The 12,010-nt window shown below is 39.8% G+C and overlaps 2 protein-coding genes across 2 annotated transcripts; both read right to left on the bottom strand.

Moving 5' to 3' along the window:
* Window positions 1–1,735: 1,735 nt before the first annotated feature.
* On the bottom strand, window positions 1,736–2,498 carry LOC134228093 (uncharacterized). Its single transcript, XM_062709872.1, has 3 exons — window positions 2,339–2,498; window positions 2,077–2,271; window positions 1,736–2,014 (listed from the first exon to the last, which is right to left on the bottom strand). The coding sequence occupies exons 1-3, from the start codon at window positions 2,391–2,393 to the stop codon at window positions 1,809–1,811; spliced, it is 456 nt and encodes a 151-aa protein (XP_062565856.1). The 5' UTR covers window positions 2,394–2,498; the 3' UTR covers window positions 1,736–1,808.
* Window positions 2,499–11,060: 8,562 nt separating this feature from the next.
* On the bottom strand, window positions 11,061–11,375 carry LOC134221490 (histone H2B-like). Its single transcript, XM_062700684.1, has one exon. The coding sequence runs from the start codon at window positions 11,373–11,375 to the stop codon at window positions 11,061–11,063; it is 315 nt and encodes a 104-aa protein (XP_062556668.1).
* Between the last annotated feature and the right edge of the window lie 635 nt (window positions 11,376–12,010).

The raw sequence follows: 12,010 nt of genomic DNA, 5'->3' as shown, positions 1-12,010 counted from the left end.
TAATAAAAACGTCGTCGAAAAATCTTCGAAAGCACCTGTAAAAAAATGTTCCGAATTTCCTCTTCAAAATTTTCGAAAAATTCTTCGGAATTTATTTCTACTAGGAGTCAAAAACTACTTCGGCAAACTCTTCGGGATTTTCTCGGCATATTCGTCAAAATATCCTCGGTAATTTCTTCGTAATTTCCTCGGATCATTCGAAATTTCTACTGAAAAATCTTTGAATCTTCTAAAATATCTATCGAAAAAAAAAGGATTTCTGAATAAACATAAATTTATCATTATCATCACTCAGTACCATAATCTTGAAGTGGATGCATGCTGAATAAGACGACCGTTCTTCTAACAAACTGAGTCCGCTTACTTAACAAGAACTCATCCCATTTTACCAACCTAAATTCTCAGCCCCACATCCCTCTAGCTGTGTGCATCTTCCAGTTGACGGCTCCGGCTGTAGCGGATTTAGTCTATAGGGCTCCGCCGTGGGTAAACTGTACGAGGTTTAATCGTTCTATTGCTTGGTGTGGACATTCGAGAAATTCTAAAAAAAATACGCTTTTTCTGTGTGTAAATCCTTCCAAACATGTTTAGCGAGTGCCTTGAATAAAAATTACAAAAGATTGGAAGCTCCTCCCAAGCAATGACAATTTGCGATTCCATGTTTTTTTTTCGACAAAGGCTCATACTGCTATCAGGTCGTGACGACCGGGGTGGCCGAGAAAAGAAAATAACCCGTTTGGAGTTATGGAAGGCAGGTTTGTGGTGTCTCGAATGTGTATCCAAATCTCACAACCCGAAGCTTCCGGGATTCATTTAACAAAGTGGAAGAAAACGGGGAAAGAGAGTCACATTCACTACAACAGCAAGCGCGGTAATGTTTTATATAATTATTTTCTTTTTTTTTTCGAGAGTCGCATATTTTTGTTTGGCTTCCCGGTGGATTTCAAATCTCGGATGCGTGATGGCAGGTCTTCTGTATGTGGCTTTTTATTTTGTTCCGGTTGAGTTTCCATCTGCTTTGTGGCGAAGAAAAATGAATTCTATAATTTCATTACACGTTCAGCTCCGTGGTGGAATTGTATTTTACGCTCAGTGCATATATTAAGATAAGGGCTTTGAGAAAGAATAGCCAGTTGGGGAGTTGTGACCGGTTCAAAATCAGTTTCATGGGAGGTGTGTGTAATTCCAGTTACACTAGCGCGGTGTTCTAACGAGAAGGTACTTAATGCAATTAGGGCAGTCAGCAATGCTCTAAGACGTGAAAGTTTGCTTCAGTCACGTTTGTGGTACTTAAAGTCTTGACCAACAAACAGCCTCAATCTCTGAAAGCCAAAGTCAAACAATCGCTTTCCTTCTCGTGGTTTAGTAAAGCGATAGGTACCTAAAGTAATTGCTTTCTGGGAGCAAGATACCATAAATTTTCAGTTGAAAAAGCCACATTATTCCATAGATTAGATATTGCACTTCGGAGAATTTTTTAAAACCAAAACTCCATTATTCGATATGAAAAAAGTCTTAAATAGACCTCCATTGGAACTTCTTTGTAATCGAAGATACTAATAAATTTATAAATAGGCACTTTCACAGTTATAAATTGTGTGGTTTCTTAGCAAAATTTAATATTTGCATATCATGGCTCTAAAACGATGATGGTCTTTTCCCAGGAAAATCGAGTTAATTTCCAACCCGAAGCCAATTTTATGTATTCTTCAAGACATATTTTCTTCGCTAAGTATTGTAATTGTTACTGGACATTTTATTTTTCAATTTCTTGAAAAACAAAAAAAGATAATCTCACATTGTTTATTTTAAACTTTGGTTACAATCGATCTGGCTATCCACGTACTGATCAACAGCAGCATGCTCAAAGCAAGTCTTCCAGCACCATTGCATTTGTCACTGTTGCAGGATATGCACGTCATATTGCCGCTTAGTTGAGTTTTCTCCACTCCGCAAAGGCCTGTCTTCGTTTTGTACAGACAGCCCTTTATGATGGCACTTAAATCGGTCGCACCTGAAAACACATCAGTTTCTGTGAACTCAACTACACTATGCATAAAAGCTCCAAAAATTTACCGGTTGGAATGAAGGTGATGTTGGTACACTGGTAGGTTCCATTGTATTCCAGCGTGGCGTTTAGATCCTTGAAATATGGCCTCAGCAGGACCGCCGTAGCTTCTGAGTTCGCCTGACTACACGTGACTGTTTTGTTCTTATCCGCACCACGACAGCCGGCAACACTGGTGCACTCGTGGCAAACCAGTGCCGATGCTGTTGATTGTGAAAAAAAATATTACTCAGTAACGATTTGAAAATTGGCAATAGCTTGAAATCTCACCAGCTCCAAAAGCCACCGACAGCAGCACCAAGGTTCCGAACTTAATTTGCAACATTATGAAAACGAATTATTCAACCGGCCAAACGACTCTAACAATGGTTCGTAATCAACTGATGAGTCCGACTGCATATGTTCAAGTTATAACTAGTGCAACCTCTAAACTATCATCGGCATACCTGGTGGTTCAATGGAACACTTCTGTCAAGTTTCAAGTACCATTGAGCAATTTGATATGCGTCATTCTACATGTGATAGTTTCATAAATATTACTATTCACTGAGCAAGTAGCCACAGTATCGATTTTGTGGACAAACGCCACCCAAACTACAGTGTGGGTTTATAGAAAAAAGTTTTCTGTCTGGTAGACAGCAGCTAGGTCGAATAATTGGTATCTCTCCGAGTTTGCTGTTACTGTTACATGACTCGTATTCGAGCTTAACTTTTCAAAAGGACCTAAGTACTGTACCGCTCATGAAAAAATCTACTCCTCTTATTTTTAACCGCAACAGAAAATGAGCGCCAGATAGTCGCCTATGAAAAAACATACCACCAGAAAAAAAGCTACTTTGATATTTTTGGAAATTCGGGCGACACGTGGTGGATAGTGGCGATGAATGTTTTGATAGCACTTGCTACTTGTACTGCGGATAATTTTTCCACATCTATGAGAGCCTTGGAAAATGATCACGAAAGTTGACATTTTTTTCATGAACTCTTCAAGTATTACCCAAAAGATCAATTTCCATATTCTTACCGTACCAAATTATACAAAATGTTCTAAAATAAATAGTTGCCGTCATACTGACACACGTTGTGTTTATTATTGTATGCACAATTTTGTGATTCATTCATGCTTCTATATTAAGTTCAGCGTAGAGGCGGTAATCATTTGATTGTAATCGGCGTGAGTGTTTACTTGCAACACAACACCCTCTTTGAGTCCACCGCATTCGAAACTGATTCACGAGCTACTTCCTGCTTTAGTAATCGAGAAAAATAAAAGTGTCGACAGCTTGTCAATCAAATTACATTATGGAAAAAAGCTTGTGGAAAAAGACTGGATACAATTGGGCCAATGAAAATACACTTTTACTATCCTATTTTAGGCACTATTCAACTAAGTTCACATGGAGAAGTTCAACCTGTACAACGTTTAGGGTAACGTACCCTTAGTGGAGGTAGCACCAATAGTGGAGGTAGTGGGGTTTTAATGAGATTATACACTTTACGATGGTTTCAGTTGATGCGTCGTGCTTTAAATATTCTGTTGAATGCCACTTATCGCAAGATTTCGCTTGAAAAACTATTGAAAACAATGATTTTCCTTATTAAAATTGACACCTTTGCACCTATCGCACCAGCCTCTAACGGAACAATGTACCCATTAGTGGTGCAAGCCATATTTGTCAGTTGTTGATGTTAAATGACATTAATCTAATTTTTGTTAGCAAATTTATTAGTTTATCTATTGGCTTAGATATTAAAGCTGTAAATTTCCCATAATTATCGATTTTTGAAAAATATATTCTTTTGTGGATCTACTAATACCTCCACTATTGGTACCGTTACCTTGGTTCATTATTTCAATTCAATTTAGCATAACATTTTAAGCCTCAATAAAATAAAAGCTGGAATTGACACTGGAGGAGGTAAAGTTTCAACACGATGATCCATGAAATATGTGTAATGCGCCACTCTTTGTACAATATCATCTGAGGTATTTGTTCCATTATGCTCCTATATTAATGATTGGGCATGATAAATGCTGAGTAACGCATACGATTATTGGTACTTTGCTGCCGCTAACCGCAAGTCAGATTTATCTGTGTATGGCACCCATATACAGATAAGTCTGACTTGCGGTTAGCGGCAGTTTGCGTACCTGAAGGAATAAAGTAGACCCCATATCGCGGTCCTTAGCCTCTTACCCAGTAACTCCTATCCCTACCTCCTTGTGGTACCGACCGGGGTACGAGCAACCTTAGAGAAGATCGGGTAACCAACCCCGGTGGTAACTATGATCGTATGTTGATAGGGAACGGGGATTTTCTTATCTATGGAGGTGGAAATAGGATCGAGCGTTTGGTCACGAAAGACTCGCTTTATAGTGAACTCGCAAAAGCAGCCCTTGCCATCTTGATCCGTGCTGCTATTTCAATCTTGGCTCCACCGTCTGACGGTAACTGGCTTTAGAGCTCCTCCACTGATTGCCAAGCCATTGTAAAGTTGGAGGAGTTGTTCGTGTTGACATCCAACTATTTGATCTTATTGACGTTGATGGTGAGACCTGCCGTAGACAAATCTTCCTTCTGCAGGAATCAATCAAACTCTCAAGTAGGTAGCAATCGTTCTCTTTGCTTTCTCATTTCCATGTTTCTTCACACGAAGGACCAACTGCCTGCCGTTGGCGCGACAATGCTTAAGATGTAATAAAAATGTATTACATCCTCGAAAAGAAACATGGAAATAAACTATTTAGGCAGACAGACATGTGGTGATGCTCAAACAAGTCCTTCTAGCTCACCACACAACCGATCGACGAACTCTTTAAGATTTTGCCCAACTATTAAAATCAATGGATTGAAGACAACATACTTTTTAAAAAAGTAAATCTCGCCGAGCACTGTTTACTACTTGACTGACCGTAAGCTACCTAAATAACATTTTTAGTTTTATAACGCTCTTGAAGAGCATTACATCTACAAGAGTGCCTTAAATCATTATAAAATCAAAATGCTACTGGGGTAACCAATCGCGTATGTGCATCGCAAACACATACATCACAAGCGCACTACTTGAATTAAAATCAGATGATGCCGGTAGCTTTTGAAGGGCTCCATGTATCACTACTGTTGATTACGAAAATTCTAAGTGTAGTTCTCTAGTTCATTTTACCAATTTATTTTTGCTGTACAGTATGGAATTTTTTTTTGATTTTATATCTGTATATACAATCGAATCGTTTGTTTGCAAAACCGATTACATTGATCTTATTTAATTATCTTAAAGATAACACGTCCAGCTCAAACCTTTGTAGGGGTATGTGGCGGGACCATCATCATCATCATCATCAGCAGCAGCAGCAGTCCCATCGATCATCGAGACGCCGTCGCCAACCGGAGCAGCACTCTAGAGAAATTTCAATGCAATATTTTGGATCACCGTTTGGTTGCTGTTAATGATTAGAAAGATGAATTTTGAAAAGAAATTAGTTGACCAAATTTCATGACCCCGGGCTTTTCTCAAAGGGGATTAGTAGCGCTTTCTTTTGACATAGGTGCCGCCCCGCTAGATCCCTCCCCGCGTTCTTGAGTATTGAAAATGTCTGTGTTTTTTCCTTATTTTTCGATATGATGGCCAAATTTCTTCAGTAATCAAGTGCAATAAAGTTCTGGCGCCATAAAATAAAGTAGATACATGAAATATATCAAGTAGAAGTGATTTTGAACGTTTCCAAGTTTCCTGATTACTGTAATTACCGATATTGACAGCCATATCCCTGATCTAAGATTTATGCTCATATTTCTTTAAATCTGATCACGAAATAAACCAGACAGGAGGAAAAAAGATCACAAAAACTGTAGACATATGTGTAATCAATTTTATGTATTGAAGGTACTATTTTGGAACATTCCAGTTCATCCAAAATATCCGTGAGTTCAGGTCTTGAATTCTACTATTTAGAAGCGAAAGGTAATGTGCACATAAAAATACTCAGAGTACATCCTACTCAGTTCAAAGATATCAAATAACTCATGGGAAATTTTTCTGCGTGTCCCATAGTGACATTCTAGAATGTGCGAAATGTTCTGAAGTTCAGCTCGTAAGACAACGGCCTCAAAAATGTTTTCGGCAGCTGTCAAAACCCTTCCCAACAGATCCTTGGATACTTGCCAAGAAATGTTATACCGATCTTTCTGCACTTCAGTACACTGCAGGTCATCCAAAACGTTCTTGAGTTCAGGTCGTCAAATCTACAATCAAGTAGAAGGGCAATTCTTGTTTCAAATCAAGCTCAGGTCATCCTGCCCAGTTCAAAGAAATCAAATGAGTTATGGGAAATTTTGCTGCGTGCCCCAGAATGTCATTCTAGAATGCGCCAAATGTTTTGAAGTTCTGCTCGTAAGTCCTACGCAACAACGGCCTAGAAAATGTTTTCGGCAGCTATCAAAACCTTCCCAACAGCTCCTTGGATACCTGCCAAGACCTACTAAGACCTAGACCGCGTAAGACCTACGCTACAACGGCCACGAAAATGTTTTAGGCAGCTATCAAAAACCTTCCCAACAGATCCTTGGATACCTGCCAAGAAACGTTATACCGATCTTTCTGCATTTCAATACACTCAAAGCCATCTAAAACGTTCTTGAGTTCAGGTCGTTAGACCTACATTACAACAGCCTCGAAAATGTTTTCAGCAGCTATCAAAACCTTTCCCAACAGATATTTGGATACCTGCCAAGAAACGTTATACCGATCTTTCTGCATTTCACTACACTGCAGTCATCCAAAACGTTCTTGAGTTCAGGTTATCAGATCTACATTCAAGTAGAAGCGCAATGGTTGTTTCAAATCAAGTTCAAATCATCCGGCACAGTTCAAAGAAATCAAATGACTTATTGAAATATTTTCTGCGTGCCTCAGAATGACATTCTAGAATGCGCGAAATGTTCTGAATTTCAGCTCGTAAGACTTACGCTACAATTACCTCGAAAATGTTTTCGGCAGTTATCAAAACTTTTCCCAACAGATCATTGGATACCTGCCAAGAAACGTTATACCGATCTTTCTGCACTTCAGTACACTGCAGGTCATCCAAAACGTTCTTCAGTTCAGGTCGTCAGATCTACAATCAAGTAGAAGTGCAATGCTTGTTTCAAATCAAGCTCAGGTCATCCTATCCAGTTCAAAGAAATCAAATGAGTTATGGGAAATTCTGCTGCGTGCCCCAGAATGCCATCCTATAATGCGCGAAATGTTCTGAAGTTCGGCTCGCAAGACCTACGCAACAACGGCCTCGGAAATGTTTTAGGCAGATATCGAAACCTTTCCCAACAGCTCCTACCAAGAAATGTTATACCGATCTTTTAGCACTTCAGTACACAGCAGGTCATCCAAAACGTTCTTGAGTTCAGGTCGTCAGATCTATAATCATGTAGAAGCGAAATGGTTGTTTCAAATCAAGCCTAAGTCATCCGGCACAGTTCAAAAAAATCAAATGAATTATTGGAAATTTCGCTGCGTGCCTCATAATGACATTCTAGAATGCGCGAAATGTTCTGAAGTCCAGCTCGTAAGACCTACGCTACAACGGCCTCGAAATGTTTTAGGCAGCTATCAAAAACCTTCCCAACAAATCCTTGGATACCTGCCAAGAAACGTTATACTGATCTTCAAGTTATACTGATTTCAAGTAGAAGCGCAATGGTTGTTTCAAATCAAGCTCAAGTCATCCGGCACAGTTCAAAGAAATCAAATGACCTATTGAAATATTTTCTGCGTGCCTCAGAATGACATTCTAGAATGCGCGAAATGTTCTGAAGTCCAGCTCGTAAGACCTACGCTACAAGGGCTTCGAAAATGTTTTAGGCATCTATCAAAAACCTTCTCAACAGATCCTTGGATACCTGCCAAGAAATGTTATACAGATCTTTCTGCATTTCAATACACTCAAAACCATCTAAAACGTTCTTGAGTTCAGGTCGTTAGACCTACGTTACAACGGCCTCGAAAATGTTTTCGGCAGCTATCAAAACCTTTCCCAACAGATCTTTGGATACCTGCCAAGAAACGTTATACCGATCTTTCTGCATTTCAATATACTGGAGGCCATCCAAAACGTTCTTGAGTTCAGGTCGTCAGATCTACAATCAAGTAGAAGCGCAATGGTTGTTTCAAATCAAGCTCAGGTCGTCTTGCTCAGTTTGAAGAAACCAAATGACTTAAAATGTGTCTACCTGCTCCATAATTACATTCTAGAATGAGCGAAATGTTCTGAAGTTCGGCTCGTTATTCCTACGCAACAACGGCCTCCAAATTGTTTTCCACAGATGTCAAAACCCTTCGCAACAGATCCTTGGATACCTGCCAAGAAATGTTATACTGATATTTCTGCATTTCAATACACTGAAGACCATATAAAACGTTCTTGAGTTCAGGTCGTCAGATCTACAATCAAATAAAAGCGCAATGCTTGTTTCAAATGCATCTCAGGTCGTCCTGCTCAGTTCAAAGTAATCAAATGAATTATTAGAAATTCTCCTGCGTACCATTCTGCTGCGTATCAAAACAGGCATTGCAATTTATACCATCATTCGATTTTCTGAACCTAGATACTGATGATATGCTGGGATATCGATCTTAGTTATCTATCTGCTCAGTAAACAAAGTGCAATGTTCGCCATGGAGAAAAGTTTTTTCACTGTTTTTGTTGTAGCAACGCCCTCGCAACGTGAACAAACCCCGAACCGCACTGTCTATCAGGATCATCATCAAATGCCCAAATGACAATATCTTTTCAGAGTGCTCTTTGATTAGGGATAATATCTTTGCACAAGCAAAGATGACATCCTGTGCTCAGATGATATTGCAATGCCTGATCAAAACCATTCCCAACAGATCTTTGGATACCTGCCAAGAAATGTTATACCGATCTTTCTGCATTTCAATACACTCAAGGTCATCCAAAACGTTCTTGAGTTCAGGTCGTTATGGAGCACGCAGAAACATTTCCAATAAGTCATTTGATTTCTTTGAACTGTGCAGGATGACCTGAGCTTGATTTGAAACAACCATTGCGCTTCTACATGATTGTAGATCTGACGACCTGAACTCAAGAACGTTTTGGATGGCCTCCAGTATATTGAAATGCAAAAAGATCGGTATAACGTTTTATGGCAGGTATCCAAGGATCTGTTGGGAAAGGTTTTGATAGCTGCCGAAAACATTTTGGAGGCCGTTGTAGCGTAGATCTTACGAGCTGAACTTCAGAACATTTCGCGCATTCTAGAATGTCATTCTGGGTCACGCAGAAAATATTTCAATAAGTCATTTGATTTCATTGAACTGTGCCGGACGAGCTTGATTTGAAACAACCATTGGGCTTCTACTTGAATGTAGATCTGACGACCTGAACTCAAGAACGTTTTGGATGGCTTTGATTTTATTGAAATGCAGAAAGATCGGTATAATGTTTCTTGGCAGGAATCCAAGGATCTGTTGGGAAGGTTTTTGATAGCTGCCTAAAACATTTTCGAGGCCGTTGTTGCGTAGGACTTACGAGCAGAACTTCAAAACATTTGGCGCATTCTAGAATGACATTCTGGGGCACGCAGCAAAATTTCCCATAACTCATTTGATTTCTTTGAACTGGGCAGGATGACCTGAGCTTGATTTGAAACAAGAATTGCGCTTCTACTTGATTGTAGATTTGACGACCTGAACTCAAGAACGTTTTGGATGACCTGCAGTGTACTGAAGTGCAGAAAGATCGGTATAACATTTCTTGGCAAGTATCCAAGGATCTGTTGGGAAGGTTTTTGATAGCTGCCGAAAACATTTTCGGTGCCGTTGTAGCGTAGGTCTTACGAGATGAACTTCAGAACATTTCGCGCATTCTAGAATGTCATTATGGGATACGCAGAAAAATTTCCCATGAGTTATTTGATATCTTTGAACTGAGTAGGGTGTACTCTGAGTATTTTTATGTGCACATTACCTTTCGCTTCTATGATAGAATTCAAGACCTGAACTCACGGATATTTTGGATGGAATGTTTCAAAATAGTATCTTCAATACATAAAATTGATTACACATATGTCTACAGTTTTTTGTGATATTTTTCCCTCCTGTCTGGTTTATTTCGTGATCAGATTTTAAGAAATATGACCATAAATCTTAGATCAGGGATTTGGCTTTCAATATCGGTAATTACAGTAGTCAGATAACTTGGAAACATTCATAATCACTTCTACTTGATATATTTCATGTATCTATTTTATTTCATGATGCCAGAACTTTATTGCACTTGATTACTGAAGAAATTTGGCCATCATAGCAAAAAATAAGGAAAAAAACACAGACATTTTCGATACTCATGAACGCGGGGAGGGGTCTAACGGCACCTATGTCAAAAGAAAGCGCTACTAATCTCCTTTGAGAAAAGTCCGAGGTTATGAAATTTGGTCAACGATTTACTGAGAACGAGCACTTTGAAGGAGGTGACTGTTGTCCCGGCCTTTTAAGGGTTACGTCAGATAGCCTTATACAGTATTCTGCAAAGTTTGGATTAACGCTTGGTTGCTGTGAGTGATTAGAATGGTGCATTGTTGATTGAAAATCGGCTCTTTTCATGAACAACATTTTATACAAGAGAAGGTAGAGCCGAGATAAATTTTCTTCAAATGGTAAATCATAACCGCTTGGCTACGACGTTGGAGTCGGTAGCAGTAAAAGGACTCGTCGGAGGAAGACGCATCAAAAATTTTATTAGCATGTTTGGTGTCTATCGTGTTTCAACAGTTAATCTTGGAGTGGCTGACGTTGGTGTCAGTAGTCGTGGAGTGGAGTTTTCTTTCAAAATTCTGATTTTCTGCGTGTATAGTTCGAGTTAGGGAGCTCCTCTCTTCTGTGAGCGCGGCTGGGGCCCCAAGAAGGACCGTTTTGGGTGGATCTGCATCCTCGTCCACTTGGAGCTGGTGTGCTTGTTTGCGGTTTTGGTTCCCTATAAGACGTCGTGCTTGGCTAACTCGCTCGGCAGCCGGAGGTGGTGTGCGGTCTGAATCTCGCGGCTGGTGATCGTTGAGCGCTTGTCGTAGTGCGCCAGACGGGAGTCCTCAGCCGCGATACGCTTACCGTTTACAAAGCTGTTCATGATCCTCATCGCCTTAGACGAGACGCCAGTGCCAAAATCGACCGGTTTCAACATCTTGTAAATGTAAATTAAAAGGATTTCCTTCTGAGCCTTGCTGCCGCTGCCCGTTGCAGCCGCTATTGCAGCCATTGTCGTTGCCTTTCCGCCGCCAGCTTTCAATGCCATGATGTTTGGTTGTTCGATGCTTCGTTCTAGTCGTTGTTATGCCGAGAAAACCGAACCTCGGCTTGCCAGTATCCGATTGCAATGTAGACCAAGGACTTTTTTTTACTTAAATTCGTTTATTTTTGATTTTTGTTGGTTACATTATTTTTAAACATTTCAAGTCTTCTTTGATTCGGTTCAATTAGAATTTAAATATAATTTATAAAGTTTATCTAATGTATCAGAATAGCCTTAAAGAGGCATTGATTAATTTAGAAAATTTGATAATCTAACACCAATTCACAATAATAATTTGAAAACCTAAATTGGAAGAAGCACCCTAATGGTCGCCTGGTCCTATTGTAAGCAACGTACCCTAAACGTTTCCTTACACTTACCAAAGCGCTCGTGTAGAGTTTTAATACCGGCCAGACGGTGGACCTCAGAAGTTCGTGTCCTGGGAGGGGTGTTTATGATCATCCTCAGGAACTTGTTTTGAACTCGTTGGAGTTTCAGATTATGAATTTTTGCGCAGCTCTCCCAGACCTGGGAAGACCAGACCGGCATGCCACATTCGATCATGATTTGATGATTTGATTATTGATTTGATGATGACATGATGATTTGCTTGTAGACAGCAAGCCCATTTTTCAGGG

This window comes from Armigeres subalbatus, chromosome 3 (genome assembly GCF_024139115.2).
Source record: "Armigeres subalbatus isolate Guangzhou_Male chromosome 3, GZ_Asu_2, whole genome shotgun sequence".
Lineage (NCBI taxonomy): Eukaryota > Metazoa > Arthropoda > Insecta > Diptera > Culicidae > Armigeres > Armigeres subalbatus.
This window is presented reverse-complemented; position numbering and strand designations above follow the sequence as displayed.

Coding starts and splice junctions, on each gene's coding strand:
- LOC134228093 (XM_062709872.1), bottom strand. CDS start 2,393: ATGTTGCAAATTAAGTTCGGAACCTTGGTGCTGCTGTCGGTGGCTTTT. Junction 2,272..2,338: donor GTCGGTGGCTTTTGGAGCTG/GTGAGATTTCAA, acceptor CACAATCAACAG/CATCGGCACTGGTTTGCCAC. Junction 2,015..2,076: donor CATCACCTTCATTCCAACCG/GTAAATTTTTGG, acceptor ATGTGTTTTCAG/GTGCGACCGATTTAAGTGCC.
- LOC134221490 (XM_062700684.1), bottom strand. CDS start 11,375: ATGGCATTGAAAGCTGGCGGCGGAAAGGCAACGACAATGGCTGCAATA.